Source organism: Schistocerca cancellata, chromosome 2 (genome assembly GCF_023864275.1).
Source record: "Schistocerca cancellata isolate TAMUIC-IGC-003103 chromosome 2, iqSchCanc2.1, whole genome shotgun sequence".
Classification (NCBI taxonomy): Eukaryota; Metazoa; Arthropoda; class Insecta; order Orthoptera; family Acrididae; genus Schistocerca; species Schistocerca cancellata.
In genome coordinates, this window is record NC_064627.1 from 564,604,827 (window position 1) to 564,629,860 (window position 25,034).

Below are 25,034 nucleotides of genomic sequence, written 5' to 3' on the forward strand. Positions count from 1 at the left end.
GCAACCTGTATATATTTGGTCAATAATGAACCACAATGCTCTTTCTCCACTACAAAACAATTAAAAAGAAAAAAGAAAATATTAAAACTGATTAAGGAAGAGTAATGTGTAATTAAACTCAGTACTTACACTTCTTCAGCAATGAAGCAATCTTCAGATTCCGTCTCCCAAGAAGCTTCACTACTATTATCATCCCAGAATTCTCCCTCATCACTGTCATATTCACCAACTTTATACAGATCCTGTGGCCAGGACATGCTGATATGTCCATCAACCCACCAGACACGAACCTATCAAAATGCAGATCTGTTAGATATCAAGAACACTCATAACAAAATTAAGTTCCTTTTAACAGAGGAAACTGAAATGATTGCACAAAAACAATTTGCTAAGCCCTTACAAGTACACAGTCATTGTTTTGTTGAATATGTTCTTTCCAACAATCAGAAATCACTTTTTCCCCTTTCATTTACTTTCTTCTAAATGACCACCCCATCTGATCATCAACATGAGGAAAGGTAATCTAGTCACCTGTAGCTGACTGATGCATGGTGACAACACACACAACAGAACAGATACAGTGCTAACTACCCCCACCACTCTTTTTCTTCTGTGTGAGCACGCGCACACACACAAACGGAAACCAAATGTTGTCCACGGATTTACGGCCTCTTGTGTCCTCAAGCCCGTAATCCAAGGGTAAGACAGGAACCCTGGCAAACGACGTTGTTCAACCTCCCTCTCCAAAACAGACACCCGGGAAAGCGCAGTAACTCCAAACAGTAGTAAACCACGGGAAAAGCAGAAACCGTGGCAAACGACATGGTTCAGAATACTATATGGAAGGGACATTTTAATGCAGTACAAGTGGCAGTTGTCAAAATTGAGGTACGTCTGATGTGGACAGAGGTTTTAATGATGCGACCTGAGAGGTAGAAATCAATATCTAGGAACAAAGCTCACTGAGATTAGGCTGTCAATGAATCTATCCCAGACAAGGAAATGTAAATAAATATGTTAGTGCAGGATGGCTTCATGTGCCAATTCCTTGGATTAGATTACAGATTAGGTCCAAAGAATCAGAAAATGGCTGGCAATAAGGATTGGTTTGCCATCTAGAGGTAGTCTGAAAACAGAAGAAAACACAAAATAGCCATGAACTATAAGCAATCGAGGGGGGGGGGGGGGGGGGGGGGAATAGTTTCATGAGAAGCCACTGTGTGATTGCAGAACTGGTAATTCAAATACAGAGAATGCAATGAATGGAGGACATATTCTGATGGAAAAATCACACATCAGCTGTTAAGGCACCTTTTCTGTGAAAAATGCACATAAGGAAAACACAGTTTTAACTGCCCCCTTATTAATTTTGATGAGACCTGGCTCATCAAAATCATGCCAGAAAGCACACCTGGCAGAATTTAAATGGCAATGATATATTATAATTGCTGACTAGGAAAGGAAAGAGATTCTTTGTTAACCACGGATTCAAAAACCTGCAAAGCTAATATTTACATCAAGCAAACCTGTTAACAGTGATGTGAAGATTAGTTGTTTAAACATGGGGTTTCAGATTTATTATGAGTTTCAGAGGAGGACATGCTATCATCATGGGTAGTGTTAGTTGTCATTCAAAAATGGAGAAAATTCCGAATTCAAACAAAGGAAGAAAGAAGCAGAGTACTGATTAGCAGAGGAGAGTATTTCAATTTTAAGCTTCTATATGGAAGCAGAAATGGTGGAGGAAGTTAGGTGCCAAAAACACCTTAACAATCGCTTTGAACATGAATGTACTGTGGCAGAAATAGATCCATGCAGTTCTTAGGCTTCTCTTTCACCACCACCAATATAGCTTAATAGACGGCACAAATGAAAGGCAAGGGCGTACACAGAAAATTGCTCGCTCAGAATTAGAGATGTGCTGAATTTACTCAAGAATATTATTAACAAAGCTATTGCAAAAGGCTGGGTTAAAAACATACATTGGTCTGAAAAATTTGCAAAGGAATTATTTTCTGAAGACAGTAAAAATTTGTAAAATGCTTTGGCATTGGACTCTTCAGATAATGAATTATCAGATACACTGAGCTCTTCTGAAAATGTCAATTAATAAGTAATAAATGGCAGTAATTTATGCTTCTTGTTCCTTCTCTTGCCCCCACACTTGTGAACACTGTTTTAGAAGTTTTGCCTGTGGCTCCCAAGTAAATAATTTATCAATATGTGGCAGAACAGCTGCCCGCTGTACACTGGTATACTGGCTCTGCTGACATGTTTGTTATTTTATTTTTGAGGAGCAGTGAACCCACATTTTCTGCTTTAAATTGACTTGTAGATCTAATAAATAGTTAAAAAGCTTGAAATAGTACAAGATTGCTATGGTGTAACTTGTTGATACACATAAAAATACATTACATATTGAATGACTCAACAATAGAGTTATCGCTGCTATTTTGTTACACTATTTTCAAACATTTTCTTCATATAATACGTTTACAGGCCTAATAAATTGTTTAACAAAAAGCTCTGCTGATAGTATTGTTTGAAGGCAGAGTTTGCTGGGTTTGGTTTCACATGTGTACAGGCAGCCCTGGAGGCTTCCATTTTTTGACAACCAAGCTCTGTCTCAAGTATAGAAGTGGTGGAAGTCTGTAGTGGAGGGGGTACCTTCAATGCTTCCCACTCCAGCTGCCAATTTTTCTGCTCCATAGTACAGTGAAGTTTTCATGGCTAGCTACGATGTAAAAGTCTTTTGGAATCTATCTTCAAATGTACACTTACACATCATGCATAAAACCAGCTGATGAGTGCACGACTAATTACAGTGCTTTTCTATAAATATAAAAAAGTTAACCTCGAAAACACATTATGCAGATGTATGCATGTGTAAGTAATTAAATTTTCTATATTCCACTAAGGTCACTGATTTCAATGCATTCACCCTATCACCAACTTTTCTGGATGGTGAAACAATATCAATGCAACACTTACCAACAACAACAAGCAGTCATTAAATAGCATCTGTTCATACCTTTCCTTCTGGATAATTATCTAGCACTTGACCTGCAGTGCAATTTGCATCCTCTCCTTCAAAGTTTGCCACCCTGATTACCACAGTACCTGGTCGATACTGGAAGTCTGGATGGTCTTTCAGATCATACACACTAACTTCATTCTGTTCCAAAAGCTGAGGTCTGTAAGGGAAAGATGGCATGCATGTTAATTCATGCAAGATTCTCACAATTGTATAACAACACTAAATGCAAAATTGTAATGCAATTACATACAGTGTACACATTTACCATGTGGCAAACAAAAGCAGCTGGAGCAAGGCTCATACATACGCAAATTATAAATATTTGTCTGAGTCTTTTACGCCCTGGATCAGGATAGACAAAGTGATTTTTTGTGGGCGTCCAGGAATGGGTTAGGGCGAAAGTAGCATGGAGGGGGGGGGGGGGGGATGATATGGGTGTAAACAAAATAAAAAGAGCACTTGTGGGAGTTTGAGTGTGTGAAGGAGCAGGGAAAGAAAAAAATAACGTCAACATGGAGGAAGAATGATAATGTAAAATGTAAGTAAGTAATGCGATGACGCTTGACAGTGAAGAGATACCCAGTCTGAAAATGTAATGAGGATGTGAATGTGTAGTTAACATCTGATCTCCCAGTCTCCAGTCACATGACTGTACAGTTTAGAAATTAGATTGACGTTTATACAAACGAACCACCTATGAGCAGTCTTGGGGCTTCTTGTGCTTGTTCAAGGAATATACACTTATTGTTAAAACAAAATAATAATCATCTTTTTACTGAAATTTTTTTCTCTTTTCTCTTTTTCCTAACAGTTATTGGTTCAAATGGCTCTAAGCACTATGGGACTTAACATCTGAGGTCATCAGTTCCCTAGACTTGGAACTTCTTAAACCTAACTAACCTAAAGACATCACACACATCCATGGCCGAGGCAGGATTCGAACCTGCGACTATAGCTGTAGCGTGGTTCCGGACTGAAGCACCTAGAACTGCTCAGCCACAGTGGCCAGCTCCTAATAGTTATTCTTCAAAACAAACAATCCATACAAGGACATTCCAGAAGATTAGGAAATACCAATCAACTGCGCCCAAGATAAAGTCCAGTATTTTACCATGTAACCCCAAAACTGGGAGACAAAAATTTCATTTTGACCAACAAAGATGCCATTGAAAGAAATAAGCATTATTCATAATATAACATTAGCTTTCTAAAGAGACTAAGTCATGTGTAGGAGAAAGCTAGAGGAAAACTTAGGAGCCACAGTAAACCGAGATATTTATATAATTTTGGTGATGTCATTCTAAGGTTTTCAAGTGAACAGGTGATAGAACTCAAAAACTGCTGTATACATGAAATTAATTACACAAGGGAAGTTAAGCAATGATGTGTCTAATTAATAATGAAAAAAACATTACAGGTAACGCACTATGCACAATTGGGAATCAATGACAAATGAAAGAGTGAGAGAAGAGATGTAATGTGGGTGAGCTCAGACTGCAGCATCTGAATGAATAAATTATGTCTGAAATGAAATGATTGTATGGCATTGTTGGCCGGGAGGCCCCATGCGGGGAAGTTCGGCAGCCGTATTGCAAGTCCTTTTTAGCTGACGCCACTTCGGCGACTTGCAAGTCAATGATGATGAAAGACACACAACACCCAGACATCATGAGGCAGAGAAAAATCCCTGACCCCGCCAGGAATCCAACCTGGGACCCCGTGCGCGGGAAGCGAGAACGCTACCACAAGACCACGAGCTGCGGACAATTATGTCTAAACCAGAAAGCACTGCAATTTGTTTCACTCCTAGTTCTTTCTTTAAAAAAAAAAAAAAAATAGTCGACACACAACTGTTGACTCACAAAACTTACAAGTTTGTGAATGTCTCCTTTATAGTACCTTTTTAATTGCTTCTGCTGAGAGCAAACTGTCTCTCACTCTACCATACGTCCCACTATCTCTACAACGCCTTCTCCTTACCACATGTATGTTATCCCTTCCAACCGTCACGTCATTACTCTCCAACCACTCCTATCAAACCCAAGCTTGTAAACAGTCAATGTCACTGTGGCCCCAGGTGAGTGGGGTGGATGTCTGTGGACGGAGAGTACATACATACTCTATGAAAGAAGCAGTATCTCAAACTTAATATTTCTGTAATGTTACATGTTTCTATGCATCAGAGATGTATCCTCATTTTGTATACTGTTTCCCATCAAAATTTCCATTATTATAGTGTTTTAAGCAAATTTATTTCAAAAATAGCAAGTCCAAAAAGGCGATGTACTTTAAACATAAAATTCATATTGTGTCATAAAGATTACAACAAATTTCTGACAGCCAACTGATGTTTACTATATCACTGAAGAAAATAAAAGCTAAGTTTGTCAAAATCATAAAATTACAGTATAAAAAATGATGATTAACTTTAGTGAAATTTCTGTTGAAATTGTTACAGTTTACATGTATCCATTAACCACAATAAGTAGGGCTGGAAATGTAAACACAAATTTCAGCTGTTGCAGTAAAAAGATATATCTGAATGTTAACAAAGACAATTTATTTCAATTTTCCTTCTGTTACTTTGTTTTAACCACTATCAACATCTAAGCTAGACACAGTAAAGCCCCTTTTAATGAATCTCTGGTACACAATTAAATTTTTCCTTAGTAACCCAGAGAACTGGAACATTTTTTGCTCAATTGCACTTAGAAACCAACCCAAAAAAGAAATGATTTTCAATAATGTTTTTCTCATGCAAGTTTAATCATGACCACATATAGAAAAATAATCATTAAATTAAGAAATTTGTTAAAATGGATATGATAAGTGTTTTTACTTTGGCTTCTTCTTCAAGTGCTTTGATAGGGCACAACTCAATAAAGATCCACAAACTTTTTGCTTTTACACACAAATCTGGATTTATACTCCTTATGAGCATTTAACAACATTACACGAAATACGAGGGCTATCCACAAAGTACATTATGTTTTGGAATTAAAAATAAATAAAGTATTGGAAAATTTTTTTATTACATACAGATGAAAGCCACACGTAAATACTACTTTTCTACATAGTTGCCATTTAAATTAAGGCACTTATCGTAGCGATGGACGAGCTTGGAAATTCCTTCGTCGTAAAATTCGGACGCCTGCGCCTTCAACCATGTGGTTACCTCTTCTTGAAGATGTGCGAAAGACTCGAGAACTTCACGAGTGGCATTTGTCGTGTGGGCCCGGGCATTGTCGTGAATCAGCAAGATCTTTGAGCCCAACTTTCCCCTGCACTTGTTTTGTATTGCTCTTCTGAGGTTGTGCAGAGTTTGGCAATACCTTTGAGAGTTTATTGTAGTGCCTCTTTCCACCACAAAAATCACACCTTTTCTGTCCAAAAAGAAAAGGTAACCACGTGGTTGAAGGCGCAGGCGGCCGAATTTTACGACGAAGGAATTTCCAAGCTCGTCCATTGCTACGGTAAGTGCCTTAATTTAAATGGCAACTATGTGTAATGTGCTGCGAATACACAAAAAGATAGATCCTTTATCATTTAGCTACAAAATAGCAGGTCAGCAACTGGAAGCAGTTAATACCATAAATTATCTGGGAGTACGCATTAGGAGTGATTTAAAATGGAATGATCATATAATGTTGATCGTCGGTAAAGCAGATGCCAGACTGAGATTCATTGGAAGAATCCTAAGGAAATGCAATCCGAAAACAAAGGAAGTAGGTTACAGTACGCTTGTTCGCCCACTGCTTGAATACTGCTCAGCAGTGTGGGATCCGTACCAGATAGGGTTGATAGAAGATGTAGAGAAGATCCAACGGAGAGCAGCGCGCTTCGTTACAGGATCATTTAGTAATCGCGAAAGCATTACGGAGATGATAAACAAACTCCAGTGGAAGACTCTGCAGGAGAGACGCTCAGTAGCTCGGTACGGGCTTTTGTCAAAGTTTCGAGAACATACCTTCACCGAAGAGTCAAGCAGTATATTGCTCCCTCCTACGTATATCTCGCGAAGAGATCATGAGGATAAAATCAGAGAGATTAGAGCCCACACAGAGGCATACCGACAATCCTTCTTTCCACGAACAATACGAGACTGGAATAGTAGGGAGAACCGATAGAGGTACTCAAGGTACCCTCTGCCACACACCGTCAGGTGGCTTGCGGAGTATGGATGTAGATGTAGACATAGATGTAGAAAAGTAGTATTTAAGTGTGGCTTTCATCTATATATAATAAAAAATATTTCCAATACTTTATTTATTTTTAATTCCAAAACGTAATGTACTTTGTGGATAGCCCTCGTACTAACACTATCTGAACAATCCTCATAAAATGGCCTATACTGCAGTTCATAAACCCATTACAGACCATTTGTGTGCTCATATACTGAGTGTCTCACAAAAGACGCCTGGGAGAGGTCCACGGGTCAAGTGGCATGGCCACTGGCCACCGTCACTGACTCTTTGACGCTAATCTGCCGCTAGGCAGAGGGATATTGGTACAGGTCAACGCATTACAGCATTTGCAGTTGAAAAACCTATGCTTGGTAAAGTCAAGTTTGACTTGGGTGTGAAGCAGTTCAACCAAGTTACGAACACTGCATGTAGGATGCTAAGGAAGAAGATGACAACTAAAGGGTGCATGACAAACTGTGTCCTGATAGCGTTGTATGCAGCTGAAAGTGTCCTAAAGGAGAAAGGAGCGAGAAAGAAAAGATAGATTAAATCACCCACAGTTCTACCAATCCCCACGACATCGGGTGGAATTATTCCCTTCCTCATTCCTACCCTAGCCTGTCTCTCAGCGATGGGTTCACTGGCTATGGAAGCTAAGCATAAGCAACGCTGCCATCAGATTAACTTAAGCTTACCTTTATTTATAGTAGGTGCTCAAAATGATGTCCCTCTGTGGTCAGAGCAGCCTGACGTCTCCTTAACATGATAGCAAACACTCGACAAATTTTGGCTGCCAAAATGTGGGAAATGACTAGCCGAACCTTGTATTCCAACTCTTCGAGTGTATGGGGATTGGTTGCACACACCTCATCTTTTACCATTCCCCAAAGATAAAAGCCTCACATATTTAGATCTGGAGAACGAGGAGGCCAGTCAACTATCCTATCATCTAAAACAATTCATATTGCTGTCACAGCATTGGCAATGTGCGGTCTTGCACCATCCTGCATGAAATAACCAAACACCTTTTCATTAGGTGTTAGTTCACAGGGAGGAGGAAGGGGGGGGGGGGGGATGCAGTTTATTGTTCACATATTTGTCAGAACGTATTGTTCTGTGGAAAACAATTGGTCTAATAATCTGTCTTGCACTAACTGCACACCGCACCCTGTTTTCACATCATGCAGTGGTTGTTGATGTACTTCGTAACGATTTTTGGAGCTCCAACGTCAGCTGTTCTGAGAATTTACGTATCCCGACAAATGCAGCCACACTTCCTCAGAAAAAATCATCTCAGAATGAACTTCCTCATTGTGCACAGACTGTAACAGCCAGTTGCAATAACAATGTCAAGCAAAAGTATCAGAGTTCCTCAGCTGATTCACTACCGTTATTTTGTGTGGTTTCAGTTTCAGTTTCAGTTTGTGCACAGCTCTGTGAGCAGATGCTCTTGACACACCAGTATGGAGTGCCATATGGCGCAGCAGATATCTTCTCAGACTTCTTGCCAAGGCCTCCCCTATCTTATCTAATTTATTTTCGGTTAAAACACTAGGTTCTCTAGGTCTTCATTTGTGTAACACAGATCCAGTCTCTCGAAATTTCATCACTAATGTGCGCATCGTCTAATCACTGAGAACATGCACACGGGAAATTTTCATGTGAATTCAAGCCAACATTCCACATACGATTCTGTTTTTGCATAGTTCAACACAAAAAAAACTCCTCGATCCTTTGTGTATACCATACCATATGAAACTCTACACAAAACAAACCAAAACACGTAAACACTCAGTCACACAGTACAAAAGACATGTGCACTGTGTTTCTGTCTGAGGACCTGGCCCAGTGACATACAGACAAGGAGGCCCCGGGCTCGGCGCAGTTGCAGTTGCAGTAATGATATCTAGCATCAATATCTGAACTTGGAAAAAAACCCACCATCAGTACTCTCAGAGTATGAGACACCCTTTATTATATTTGTCTGCTGATATAAGAGCTTTCTACCAAGCCTTCATCATCTAAGAGATCTTTTCCTAATTATTATCTGTTATTTGTAAATGAGTACCAACAAGTCTATGTAATTAAGCATACCCATATTTATGTCTCATTATGTGACATTAAAGACTATGAATGTGTAGTTCAACAGACAAAGTTTAACTTAATTTACATCATTAACTTTATTTCAATTATTTTAGAGACACTTACTGAGGAGTTTCGAGAGAAGCATATGTCTTGAACCATTTGACAGTGGCAGTACGTCCAGCATGGTCCACACTTTGAACAACACCATACACTCTCATGCATGCATCCTCCTTGTTTTCAATCACAAAATCCCCAGGAAAGAATTCTTGATCATCCAGATGGTGTATTGGATACAGCTCAGTTGATGGAATATTGTACTCTACAGAACCATCCTAGAGGAAGAAAAGTAGCTTAAAATATAATAAATGCATTACCTCTTTCCTGAGAACAGCCACAAGACTAAAAAACACAAAATATCTTTGCAACAGCTACTCCTATGATAAGTCAGCGAACAAATACTGCATGCCATTAATCAACAATTTTTATTTATTTTCAGGTAATGACATTTGTCCTGCTGTCTAGGTGCTGCAGTAGGTTGCGTTACATATATTAGCCAATAAAGCCATATTTCTACATTACATTACTAAATGTTTTGTCGCAAATATCTTCAATGCGAAACTTACATTACAGTGAACAAAAGAAAATGTCTACCAATGACTACCAGAATTTTAATCACATTTTAATTAAATATTTATTCTTTGCAATATGTCACTTGATGAAAAGAAGTCAGCTCCTTTTATAAATTATTTTACTCTCCCACACAAAAATGAAGGCTACTTAAAAAAAGACTAGTTGCAAGCAAGTCAAATAATGCAGCCAGGAAAACAGCTTCACGTGTGTAACAGCCCTTGCAAAGAACATCTGCAACATTTTTGTCACTCTGGCATCAAGATAAATGTTAGAAACATGTTGTGCTTTTTCAACAAATGTACTATCTACCGTATTTACTCGAATCCAAGCCGCACTCGAATCTAAGCCGCACCTGAAAAATGAGACTTGAAATCAAGAAAAAAAATTTTCCCGAATCTAAACCACACCTGAAATTTGAGACTCGAAATTCAAGGGGAGAGAAAAGTTTTAGGCCACACCGCCAAATCGAAACAAAGTTGGTCCATTGTAATATGAGACGCAATTTAGGTCGAATGAATGACGATACAGCTACAGTAGGTTCAAGTCGTAAGCTTAGCAGTTAAGCTTTACTAGGTAGCCATTGCTATGCGTCATGCGCTCCGTCCGTATTTATACGGGTACCCTTCCTTTTTCACGTGCTTCGTCTGGTTTGAATTGATTGCTTATTTTGCTTTGATCTGGTAAGTGCCGTTCTGTTTGTTATAGGTGTTTACGTCACTCTAAGCTGAAAATGCATTACTGTACTGTGTCACGCATTGTTTGTCGCATTCTGATAGTGCGTGTTCACGGCCTGTCGCCGCTCGCGGCATGGCTTGCTTTTGTGTACGCTAACACCGCTTACAATAAAAAAAAAGAGAGAAATCGTCTCATTAGCGAAACAATGGCAAGAGACTGCTATTTGTTGTTACTTACACTGCTGCTTTCTTTGATAATGATCAACAAGAACCAAATAATAGACTGCTTTTGATAGAAGGCATTCTGAACGAGAGTTTAGCGAAAATTTTTCTCCGTTTGAAAATCTTTGCAGACGCCTCTTTAGTACATTACATTCTGCACAGAAATTAGTCATCTTAGATTTAAAAATCGAGTCAATTGCCGTGCTTCATTTCTGACTGTATCACTATTAGGCATAAGAATAATACGAATATAAACATGACATGATATGTATATTCTTCCGCGTTTGCTGTTGTCTCACCCTAGTTTCGTAGTTTATTAGGCAGACAGGATTTAAATGAGATAGCAGCAAACACGAAAGAATACACGGCAAAATATTTATATTCGTATTATTCTTATGGCGAAGAGAATACTGTATGTGATTCACAATTCATAAAAGTTCCAATTAGCAACCATCTCTTCTCACAGGTAGGAAAAAATTCAGAACGTAGGGTTGACCATATTGACAAATCATCACAGTCTTCCCAGTCGGATTTTCGTAGTACATTCAACATTGAAATGCTGCTACATTCGAAGATGAACAATACAGAATTTGTATTTACTTCGTGGATAATGTATAAAATGCAGTGATCGAAACTCGGGGCGGAGAAGAAGGCTCGTCTTCCACCCTTTTTTTTTTTAATTTATTTACTGACGCGGAGGTTTTGGCGTTAGTATTTATCTTTGTGCCGGCAAAGCATGGCTATGCAGCGCTACATATATTCGACGACGGAAATCAGTTGTGGCGGCACCTACCAACATTTTTCAGAACTTCCGCTTACTTTGCACTTGATTCTAAGCCGCAGGCGGTTTTTTGGATTACAAAAACCGGAAAAAAAGTGCGGCTTAGATTCGAGTAAATACGGTATACCATTTTCCTAACAAATATTTAACACAGCACATTATAACCACAGTTGCAAAATTAGTAATTGCAAGGTATATACAGCTTTGCATATTTGGGGGGAGAGGGGGGGGGGGGGAGAGAGGAGAGCAGATTTTCCTATTAAAAATACCATTTTCCTCAGATCAAAATGCACTTTCCCTGAATGAAAATACACTATACCCTTCATGAAAATACGTTTTTTCTGTGTTAGGTGGCAATATATTTTCCTTCACAGCTGTAAAACTTAGCAATCCTTTGAATGGTTAAGGTTTCACCCACCGGCATAGAGCTTCCCAGCACTTTAGGAAACAAAGCCAAACAAAACAAAATGTGTTATGGGAAGATCTTTGATGCTAGGTAACATTTATGCTGCATATTTTTGTATTATGAAAATATGAACACAAATACCACCAAATATCGCACAGTAGCTTCCAAAGCACTGAAATCAAGATTCCGATGTGCTTTGGTCTTTAAACTAAAGCTCACGTCACATGATCTCACTATCCAAACATAGCAAATATTCAGAGCATAGGACATATGATGTAATCAGCCAATAACAACATCACTGTTAAGTAGTGCAAACACACAAACAGGGAAAGTTAATGGTTTAAATTAATATACACACAATATACCTACAAGAAAAATTAATCTCTCTCATATAATATTGGTCAGCAGAAAATTTTTGCTGTTTTTTCCAAGGGCATGGTTAGCCAGGATTACAAGAATACAGATTAAATTGAAATAGGAGAATATTTCTGACAAGCATGTTTCTAAATTTCACTGCTGTGCACCAAACATTTCATGGGTTACCAGGGTGTATACAAGGACAAGGAAAAAAAATTCCCGGATTTTTCCCAGATTTCCTTGTTAAAAATACAGTTTCTCCCGGATGAAAACACACTTTTTCCATGTCAAATGACAGTAGATTTTCCCTCTGAATTGTACAACTTTTCAATCCCTTGAATGGTTATGTTTTTATACACGGACGTAGAATTTCCTGGCACTTTAGAAAACAAAACTCGGGGAGAAAAACATGTTTTGGAAAGATCTTTGAAGGGCAGCAACATGTTCGCTGCATATTTTCGTATTACGAAAGTATGAATTCGTATTCCACCAAACACCACATGTTACTTTCCAATCCATTGAAATTGAAATTGAGATGCGCTTTTGTAAGCCAGTCATAGCTCATGTCACATGATCTTGCCAGCCAATGAGAGCATGACAGCGGATATTGAGACCATAGGATACGTGATGTACTCAGCCAATAGTAACATCACTGTTAAGTAGCGCAAATACACAAACAGGAAAAGTTAATGTTTTAAATTAATATACGTAGTGGTGCTACTAGAAAAACAAAGCTTTTACATACCACAAGAGAAGCTAGGCTTTCATATATAATGTTGATGTTTTCTGCGCATGTTACACTTTAGGATATGTAACACAAATGTGCCAGCACAATTTTTAGTCGAGTCCATTGATTTGTCCTTGAAGTTTTCCACAAATAAATTAGTTACCAGAGAGGAAAGAGGGCTTCCCGTAGTACTACATCAATTTGCTCATAATAACGATATAAATGTTTGATCTTCTGGGCTTGAAATTCCTCTAAATGGATCGTCACCAAAGAGTTGATTTTTAAATGAGAGTCAAACACTCTGTGACTTAAGAAATTCATTGTACATTCTCGCACATAGTCCAACTTGCGTAAAAGGAAATTTACTGTTAAAGTAACGCTTTCAAACCACCATTCACATTATTTTCCCACGACATGTTAGAAACAGGTTCATTCCATTCAGGGAGAGCCAGATAACAGGCGTGACCACGCTTGCATGGCTACGATGATGCAGGAAGACCGTATGTTCGTACGTGTAAAACATTAAAAGATCTTACATTACGTCATAAAAGAAACAAGACATCAGAGGATACTCCAAAAGTATCGAAATTTTGTGAACCACACTAAGATGTGCACATTTAAATTACACACTTAAAGTGCACATTCATATGTCCAGATTCCCAATGAAATAGGCCTCGACCTGATATTAAGCTTTTCAGTGCGGTTTTTGGGAATTTCTTGGAGTACCAGTATTGTATTTCTCATGTTTGGTTCTTTATTATGGCATAATGCCATACGTGCACTAAGATGAAAACGTGCACTTGAAATGCAGCGTGCAGTTGAAACTAGCCAATAGTGTAGAATTAAACACTTTGATTCAAATACATTGACTGCTGCCTCAGCAGGAAAGATTAATAAAGGCCAAATTTCTTTAGCAAACCGACAAAAATAACTTCATTGTTCTGCAAGTTGATTAATGCCAGAAATGTGGAAATAAAATAAAATCTGAAGCTAACAACATGTTTTAGCCTTTCATAATTATGTGAATGTACTTTAATTCACTTGATAGCTCCCGGTGACAGAAATCTGCTTTGTTTTCATTTGACAGGAGAGCAGTAAATGAAGAAAAAACAGCAAAATCACTAAATGTAAACACGGGTCACATGGAGACTACACACTTCCCCACTATAATTCAGACTGTTCTGCTCATCAACTCCGGATCTACGATATTCCCACACCTGGGCAATACTTTGTTAGAGTATCAGTTCTTACCAGTCAATATTACAAAAAAATTAACTGAAAACTAAAATAACGAAAAATTCCTGGAATTCTAAAAAATTCCCAGATTTTTCCCTGTTTTCTCTGATGAAAAAATTCCCTGGTTTTTCCCGGATCTCCCGGGTCGTATACACCCTGGTTACCTGAATGAATACATGTTCCAATGAGCAAAGACATTTCCACAGAAAAGCTGATTGCATGTGAAACTGTTCAATAACTCACTTCACACTTTTTTTGAAGAACAATTATACTTTCCACCATTTCTGTAGCATAATTTGTAAACTATGAAAGAACTAAAATAAATACAAAAAACTAACCTTGAACCTTGATCTTTTTTTAGCATGTGTTACTCTTTAAGATACATTAAAAACAAATGTGCCAGTAAAATTTTAAATTAGGGCATATATGTCTGGTCTTCTGGGCAAAACATTTTTCGAAATGGCTGATCCTCAGTGTTAAGTTTTGAAAGAAAGTCTAATGCCCTGCAATTTAAGAACCTCGTCACACAACACACAACATAATTCAAATTGGGTAAAAGGAAATTTACTTTGAAAGTAACACTTCTCAAACCACTATTCACAATGTTTTCCCATGACTTGCTACAAATGTAAACAGTTGTTACATCACACTCATCAAAACGAGGCCCACCATCTTTTAGATCCTACATGAAAAGCAATCTGTTGTTATGAAATATTGCATAGTCTTTCACACATTTTGTTGTCGGTGGTTTTTGTTGTAAATGGCGCATTTTCTTTGCATTTGAAGTTTTATTTTAGTGTTATTCTCTTGTTTATGTTTTACTGTTGCAGTAGCAAACCAAAGTAAAATTCTTTGTTACAGTATCAGTCATTACCAGTTGAAATTACAAAATTTAACTAAAACAATGGCAAATTCCTGGAATTCTAAAAATTTCCAGAGTTTTTCCCAGATTTCTCACCGATGAAAAAATTCCTGCATTTTTCCTGGGGCATATACACCCTGTCTATAATATTGCGAGCATACAAAACGAATTCTCACCCTGCTGGAATTAGTATTTTATTTATTAAGAGAGAAACAGGAGAAGTAAGTTTGTTGCAGATATTAACATTGAGCAAGAAACTTGCAGCTATTCCCAATTAGTGAAATTAACACTCAGGAGACTATCAAAGGCAAAATTAATAAGGCATCAGAGATGAATTCATTTTCTAGGCCACACTATGATACATGCAAATGATTAAAATTCAGACTACTAGCAAATAGAGAGAATATTTTATTTTACTGAATCACTTGAGTATTTCACAAAATTAATATTTTCTTCTTAATTACACCTTCTCCTACAGCAGCTAACTGTACCTGCAAGAAATATTCCTGCACAAGTTGATGTTTTGAGTGGCCATTCCAATCCACATATTACACAGATGCATCTTTAATACATACCTGCCACACCACATCAGCTACTGAAGAAGTTGAAAGTGTTTCTACAACAACACGTGTTCCAGGTGTCAACTGTACAGGGGGAGCACGTTTCCGAGTACGGAGAAGCTTCTTTTTCTTTAAAACTTTTGTCATCAAGGCTGGGCCCCGTTTCTTTTTGCCTAAACAAAGCACAAATGTAAAACTTATGTCATTGCATCACTAAATTAGGCAGTGACATGACATTACATTATGAGTTAGCAAAGCCACCATTCCATGACATGAGATGGCAACTGTTAATTATCAGAGTCTGGTAAGTGGTATTCCTGTTTCAGAGTCTTGTAAATCCTTTCCAAATTTCATTTTTAAATCATATCTTATTGGCAAAACAAAATGGTCACATGCATATGGTTTCTTTCATGTAAAAACAGTGAATTACCTATTGATGAGTGATTAGAAATGATATCTTGAATTAATGTAACCTCCCTCAAAGTCAGAAAAATTGAGACATACACATTTAAAGCTTCACGGGCTCAAACTGCAATTTCAAACAATGAAGCTGAAATAATAAACACATGAATATTACTTTTGTGAAAGTCATCTTATGAATTGTGGATTCCTTTGAACAAGTTCAATGAAAAAAATCATGTAATTAGAGTAGAATATTTGCTATAGCTTCTGTGTTCTGCCCAAATACCAGGCTGACATCGATAGGCAGATACGTAACAGTAATACACAAGACAACCTTTTATTGTGTGAGATGGCATGCATCCCATACATCAGGAGCTTAACTAGATGACTGGTGCATGTATCCTAAGTGCAGAAGTAATGACTGATATTTGATCCCATTTCATGAAATTAATGTATTCTATAACACTTATTATGCAAATGATTCACCTATTACTTTTTCTAGTGTTACTGGTCCTTAAAATGGTTAGTTTTCTTTCGTGTGTGAACATTATACCCAGATGCTACCAATGAGAGGTATCCCACATAAATGATAAGGAATTAATATCATCACGAGTAGATAAATGGGTCACATCCCTCACTAATTTGTGTCAAGAGTACAGAAATGCGGAATGCAGCTTCCAATCATGGAAAATTGTGGCAAACCATATCTGAGAAGCTGCTTCACCCTGTTCCATATGATCGTCATCACATTTAGTGACATGGATGGCTGAACAATCTTGTTAAAAACTGGATCACATGTACATCCTCTTGTACCCTTGGACTGTGTGACATCAGCAGTTCCATTATAGCTTGATCCTTATTAAGACTGATGGTACCACCAATGCAATTAAGCATGTCAGCTCTGCTGAATAATTAAATGTAAGCAGTTCTCTCAATGGTAAATATGTAGTGTGGGGCAAACTGGCTCCATGAAATCCATACATACTGGGTGGTCCAGCTATTGTCATATTTAACTCATCAGTGAGGATGGCTTGTTTCAAAGTACAAATTTTCCTTAAAAATGGCAAATATGTTGTGGTCGATTGTGATTCTTGGGAATAATGTGTTTCAAAATGGTTCTCACTGAGAATAATCCAGTGTCATTCAGTAACTAGCAAATAGTGTCACAAAGAACTATGGAAATCAAACCAACCTCAGATGAATATAAAAGTGTAAGACTGGTCCTGGGGCATGAGGTTTCGAGAAGACAAGTGACTTTCTCTTCCAATGAAACACATCACATTCTACTGCCTAAAATCCTCTTCCATTATTACATTTTACACAACTGTTTAATCCAGCCTGAAATTCTTTGATATGACCTAATTACACCTTATGTTCTGAATCAGGATGTACCCAAACACAAGGACCACAATTAAATGTCGTTTCATTCATGTGGCTTCAGTTTGTCCAATAACTCACTGATATACCGATGTCTACAGTCTGTAAAACAAGAAACCTTACACAAAGCGTAAGACTGCTTAAGTTGTGATTATTGACTATTTTAGGTGGCTCTGCGATAGTTCTTGTACCCTAACTAACTCTTATTCCACAGAGCACACTCAAAAGCAGTTTTCGCATCCACAAAACGAACTGTTAAGATTAAGAATCAGTTTTCAAGGTTAGTTCTTCAAAATCATTGCAATAGGACAAACAAAATGTTTTCCAATGTTTGTACCATAGAGACTGACTTGAGTTTTTCTTTGAAAAATAAAATCTTTACATGAAAGACCTATTTTGTATCCAATGAAGTAAAAATCAACCTTCCTGAGCTGCCACTATACTATCACGTTCTGGGTAACAAATCTGCTTAATGACAATGAGCTACACTAACCTGATATAGAAGCATATAAACACAATGAGATGCATAACTGTGCTTAAATTTTAGTCAGAGCAATTCGTACTATAATTTGAAAGTTTATGCTATTAGTTTCAGCTTTCACTCTCTCCTCAGTCATATGCTCTAAAAGCTAACTCTCTCATCAAACCTCTGATGTGATAGTGAGAGTAATTGAAGTAGTACCTCTGTATGAATTTCATTTGGAGACATCTGATAAATAAGTAACAATAACAATAACAATAGTAACAGTAATAATAACAATAATAATAACAATGGTGATAATGAAGCATGCATATGCTGATTTATTCATAGCTAGGATAGTGGGGAAGCTGGTCTTGCTCAACATCAAGCTGCAAAATTGAATGATTGCAGATTTTTAACAATATTTTAATCACTATTAACAACAAAAACATAATAAATTTTTATATGAAATTTATTACAGACCAGTAACAAAATTTAAAAAATTAAACTCTACAAGCAATCACAAAATAATATCTCATATTTTCTTATTTCGCTAAGTTGCCACAAAATATGGCAATAACTTTTTTCCCTTCAAATGCATCATAGCTCGAGGTAATCACTATTATGATGTTCAGTTTTACTCAACAGATCAATCACATCATGTATCCTAATAACGTACAAAATCTTGTCCTGTTTTCTCTGAACGAGCTAACTGTTTTTCTTTGTCTCGTCACACTAACAATGATGACCTTGCACTGTGAAACTATTATGTCATTTCCAACAATGGCAACAAGAGGTCCCAGGTAAAGTGGAAGTCATACTGCAGAGTAGTTGGTTAGTTAAAATTTTCCACAGATTATTTGAATGATGTTTTTTTATGGAAATTATGTGGAATGAGCCAGCACAAATTTTGTGATAGAATGTCTGTAATTTATGGAGTTTTGGTAACAACTCACCAGATAGTAGTGGCACCAAATTGGTAACAGGTGCACAAACAATACTAAGACCATCTCTAGCTTTCAGATGAATTCTCAGGACTGTGACTTGGTTGCAAGGATAATTCGCCTCTATGTAATTCAGAAGAGCTGGTACTTGGAAGAAGCATCCAGATGGTTCAGGTTGCGATGCAGCCAATGGAATCAAGCTTGTTATGCTCAGCAGTGCGTTCTGCTACTGGGTGGTCAACTCCACTCTCGGCTACAGCTTGGCAACAGTCATTCATTCAACTGGACAATCGTTTGATGGTCATGTCCCCACAAAATGCTGTGCAGACATGACAGCAGAGCTGCTATGTGTCATAACTCCTTTTACATGTGGCCCTGCCTCTGATGAGATAGGATAAGCTGGTGACGGGACTGGAGCAGAATGTGCTGGGTGGAAGAAATCAAACAGGTTTTGTAAGGATATGACCCAGGTGCAAGCTGTTGGAAATGTGTGGCAAAAGGATAGACCAGGATATTGTGTAGATTGGGTGGGCAGTGGCATACCACTTCAGGATAGATGGAAAGGATTGTGGGTAGGATGTCCCTCACTTCTGGGCATGATAACATGTAGTTTAAACCCTTAAACCCTAGCAAGATCCCCCGCCCAATCCAACATATACCTTCACCAGACAGTATCTGCTGAACTGCAGTCCTGGCACTGCGTATTCAGCTGTCACAACATTTCCATTCAGGCAGGGGGTGGGGGGTGGGGATCTACCCCAAAAAAGCATTCGTTGGAACACTAGCAAAGTCTTCCGTCTTGTTTGTGCACCAGTCAACAACTCAGTGCTTCTGCTATATGGTAAGCTGGTACTTTCACTCCCAAATTATTTTCAGTGTACAGAATACATAGACGTAATTGCTACATCATTGTGGATACTGCTTGTTGATCATTGCCAGTTCCTAAATGGCACACTAGCCTAAATTTAACTTCATGGACATGTCTTTTAAATCTACTCTGGCACCTATACTAAGACTAGTTACAGGGTATCAGTTTGTAATTAAGAATGCATCTATCAAACTGAAATATCTGTCCAGAAGAAATGATTTTAAATCAAACTTGAAACCTGCTTTACTACCTGAACTGTCAGATATTTTGGTAAACGTTTGCTTTTAGCATTCACAAAAAAGCAGCTAAACATGTAGCAACGATTAATGATAAATATGCATTACTGTTTGGGGACACTTCTTCGACATGAACATTTTGCTCATATTTACTCACCATGTATGAAATCATAGATCCTCACAACGAACCAAAAGCTATTTTAATTTCAATGTTTATTTTCTTTCTTAAATGTAGTGTAGTATCTCTCTGCCAGCATGTCTTCTCCTTCACAAATGATTACATTGTTAAATCTGTCACATTTTAAAGTGTAACTTTTGAAGTGTATTCTGAAAACTTATTGTTATTCTTATGAACAGCATATTCAATTATATGCTGTGAATGAATTACTTATTTGGTAGTTCCTTAAATTTTTCACGCTGATAGAAAATTCACTACCCAATAGCAGACCTCTCTCTTTCCTATCAAATATTTACAGATTGCACTTTTGTACACAAAGACTTTTTCCATAAGCAACTTCTGTGTACATACAATTTGCTATTCTACGAACTAAAATGCGGTTGTACCTGATCACACATTCAAGTTAATAACGTTAACACCAAGGATCTCAGATTGCTTTATCTTTATAGTACTACACATTGGTACTTTGACTAAAATTTACTCCCAAATCAGTGAAATAGAGCTAAAAAAAATCAATAGTGTGACTGTTTTAACTTTGTTTTGATCTTCTTTACTAATATTTGCTACCCGATAATGGCACTGTCAATACAGGAACACTAGATACACTCAACTGACAAAGTCATTTTGGAATTTATATACCTTTGGCTTTCTCTGACTGAAATCCAGTTCAGACATGAAACTGGAACCATCGAGTGGAATGGTGGTTCCCCAAACATACAAAGATTTAGTATAAGCTATGTATCTCAAAGCTGATTGGAAGGTTCAAATCGAACCATTTAATTATTAATTTTACACTTGACCAACATAATTACTCTACATCTACATCTATGCTCTACGAATCACTTACGATGTGCATGGCAGAGAGTATGCTTCACTACACTTGCTATTATGGCTCTTTCCCTTTCCGTTCACATACGGAGTTGGGAAAAGTATCGTTTAAACGTCTGTGTGTGCTGTAATTAATCTAGCCTTATCTTAATGATCCCTATGAGAGCAACATGTAGAGGTTGTAGAATATCTCTAGAATCATCACTTAATGCTAGTTCTTGAAACTTCGTCGGAGACTTTCTGGGGATAGTTTCTGCTTATCTTCAAGATTCTGCCAGTTCAGTTCTTTCAAAATTTCAGTGACATTCTCCCATAGGTCAAACAAACCTGTCATAGGATACTATGTTTTTTTTTCCCTTGAACTGTCAAATTTTACATTTGCGAACATTTAAAGAAAGTTGCCAATCATTGCACCACTAGGACTGAATATTTGTACAGCTCCATTCAGACTGCACTTCGTTGTGGATAACAGCATCACCTCCAAAAAGTCTGAGGGTACTACTAATATTGTCTGCAAGGTCATTAATACACAACATACATAGCAAGAGACGCAACACACTTCCACAGGGTACACCCAAAGTTACTTCCTGTCGATGGCTCTCCATCCAAGATAACATGCAACGTCCTTCCTACCAACAAATCCTCAACCCAGTCACATACTTCGTCTGATACCCCATATACTTTTGATATAAGCGAAGGTGTAGTACTGAGTCAAATGCTTTTCGGAAACTAAGAAATACTGCACTTACCTGACTGCCTTGATCCCTGACTTTCAGGATGTCATGTGAGAAAAGGGCGAGTCAGGTTTCACATGACCTATGTTATAGATACTTTATTATATTTGAACTCAGAATACGTTCTATTATTGCATCATACTATTAGCTCACAGCAGATGGAAAGAAGAAAATGGCAAAACCCATGCTATCTAGTCCAGGAGTCACTAACCATTTATCAATGTAAGTAATAGATTTTTCACCTTGTGATCCAGTAGAGCTACAGCCACTGCTAACAGAAGCTGTGTCTGATATGCTAGCAGTGTCCTCCGTATCCCAGTCAGACATGCTACTTGGCTGTTCAGGCGATGCAGCTGTCTGTGGTGGCGGAGGTGGAAGCAAACTAGGGTTGCCACTATTGGAGACAGGTGCCACTGGAACAGCCTGATGTTGCTCTTGGACCAGCTGTTCCTGGGGGACAATCTGCTGTTTTTTTTCTTCTTCATCTCCACCTTCAGTACCATTCCTTTCTGCAGCTGGTATAACTTCCATCATACCTGCTATGAGGAAAATAAAAATAAATAAATAAAAAACTTATTGTAATAATAACTACATACTATGAATTAAAGTCCACACATCATTTTCTGTCTGTACATGAAGGCTAATTTCACAAATTACTGTAATGATTATACTGTTTTCATTAATACATAGACTCATTCACGAGGAAGGTTCATGTATATAAATTATAACTGTTACACTAGACAAGTCACCCGGCCATAGATACTAAATGCTTTCCATGTGAAACCAAGGCGGGTTGCCAGTAACAATTTGAAATTTGTTAACTCACTATGATGAAACTTTGTTTCCTAGACCTCCATCACCACCAAAGTATTACCACAGTATGGGCAGTAAAAGAGAGAAGTAAGTTCCAACTGACATTTCCATTTTTCCACATGTACGGATATAGTGTACCACAGAAGTAAGGTTAGTGTGGCTAGGAAAAAAAGATTATATATATAAAAAGAAAGTCTCATCATCTTTCTTTTTAGATATATTTTTCCCACGTGGAATGTTTCCCTCTATTATATTCATATATATTCACAATTACCACATATAAATTACCACATGCAAGTAACACAAGGTGTCCCAGGAGGAATGGTGAATACTTATGGATAAGACAGGACCAATCATTCAAAGCAATATAGTCTAGTAAACATGGGCTCTGAAATGCATCCTTAATAGTTATGAGCTTAATAGTTATGATAGAAGAAATGTGTTTCACAGTATCTAATAAAGTTCCCACACCGCTTAAGGTATATACTTTACAGCCCATGTTTACCAGAGTCTTTTTCTTGTTTTGGCCCACACTGCCACCTCTCAAAAAACGAAAATCATGCACTAGAAGAGACCTTTAGATTAGATTAGATTAGATTAGATTAGATTAGATTAGATTAATACTAGTTCCATGGATCATGAATACAATATTTCATAATGATGTGGAACGAGTCAAATTTTCCAATACATGACATAATTAAGTTAATTTAACAACTTTTTTTGTTTTTTTATTATTATTTTTTTATTTTTTTTTCTTAATTTATATCTAAAAATTCCTCTATGGAGTAGGAGTTGTCATTCAGAAATTCTTTTAATTTCTTCTTAAACACTTTTTGGTTATCTGTCAGACTTTTGATACTATTTGGTAAGTGACCAAAGACTTTAGTGGCAGTATAATTCACCCCTTTCTGTGCCAAAGTTAGATTTAATCTTGAATAGTGAAGATCATCCTTTCTCCTAGTATTGTAGTTATGCACACTGCTATTACTTTTGAATTGGGTTTGGTTGTTAATAACAAATTTCATACAAGAGTACATATACTGAGAAGCTACTGTGAATATCCCTAGATCCTTAAATAAATGTCTGCAGGATGATCTTGGGTGGACTCCAGCTATTGTTCTGATTACACACTTTTGTGCAATAAATACTTTACTCCTCAGTGATGAATTACCCCAAAATATGATGTCATATGCAAGCAATGAGTGAAAATAAGTGTAGTAAGCTAATTTACTAAGATGTTTATCACCAAAATTTGCAATGACCCTTATTGCATAAGTAGCTGAACTCAAACGTTTCAGCATATCATCAATGTGTTTCTTCCAATTTAATCTCTCACCAATGGACACACCTAAAAATTTGGAATATTCTACCTTAGCTATATGCTTCTGATTAAGGTCTATATTTATTAATGGCGTCATACCATTCACTGTACGGAACTGTATGTACTGTGTCTTATCAAAATTCAGTGAGAGTCCGTTTACAAGGAACCACTTAGTAATTTTCTGAAAGACAGTATTGACAATTTCATCAGTTAATTCTTGTTTGTCAGGTGTGATTACTATACTTGTATCATCAGCAAAGAGAACTAACTTTGCCTCTTCATGAATATAGAATGGCAAGTCATTAATATATATTAAGAACAACAAAGGACCCAAGACCGACCCTTGTGGAACCCCATTCTTGATAGTTCCCCAGTTTGAGGAATGTGCTGATCTTTGCATATTATGAGAACTGCTTATTTCAACTTTCTGCACTCTTCCAGTTAGGTACGAATTAAACCATTTGTGCACTGTCCCACTCATGCCACAATACTTGAGCTTGTCTAGCAGAATTTCATGATTTACACAATCAAAAGCCTTTGAGAGACCACAACAAAAAATCCCAATGGGTGGTGATCGGTTATTCAGATCATTCAAAATTTGATTGGTGAAAGCATATATGGCATTTTCTGTTGAAAAACCTTTCTGGAAACCAAACTGACATTTTGTTAGTACTTCATTTTTACAGATTTGTGAAGCTACTCTTCAATACATTACTTTCTTAAAAATTTTGGATAAAGCTGTTAGAAGGGAGATTGGACGGTAATTGTTGACATCAGATCTATCCCCTTTTTTATGCAAAGGTACAACAATAGCATATTTCAGTCTATCAGGGGAAATGCCCTGTTCCAGACAGCTATTACACAGGTGGCCGAGAATCTTACTTATCTGCTGAGAACAAGCTTTTAGTATTTTGCTGGAAATGCCATCAATTCCATGTGAGTTTTTTCTTTTAAGCAAGTTTATTATTTTCCTAATTTCAGAGGGAGAAGTGGGTGAGATTTCAATTGTATCAAATTGCATAGGTATGGCCTCTTCCATTAACAGCCTAGCATCTTCTAATGAACACCTGGATCCTACTATATCCACAACATTTAGAAAATGATTATTAAAA

General features: G+C 37.4%; 1 protein-coding gene across 4 annotated transcripts in view; it reads right to left on the reverse strand.

Annotated features, from left to right (window-relative positions):
• LOC126162157 ((E3-independent) E2 ubiquitin-conjugating enzyme UBE2O) overlaps window positions 1–25,034 on the reverse strand; it is a 227,908-nt gene that overhangs the window by 81,437 nt on the left and 121,437 nt on the right. For 2 of the 4 annotated variants that reach the window (XM_049918460.1, XM_049918463.1), the window contains 5 exons: window positions 22,031–22,324; window positions 15,777–15,934; window positions 9,430–9,638; window positions 3,032–3,194; window positions 130–290 (listed from right to left, as the gene is read on the reverse strand). In XM_049918460.1, coding sequence (XP_049774417.1) covers window positions 130–290; window positions 3,032–3,194; window positions 9,430–9,638; window positions 15,777–15,934; window positions 22,031–22,324 — 985 coding nt within the window. Of the gene's footprint in view, window positions 1–129; window positions 291–3,031; window positions 3,195–9,429; window positions 9,639–15,776; window positions 15,935–22,030; window positions 22,328–25,034 lie in introns of all 4 variants that reach the window. The other 2 variants (XM_049918459.1, XM_049918461.1) reach the window with 1 other exon arrangement.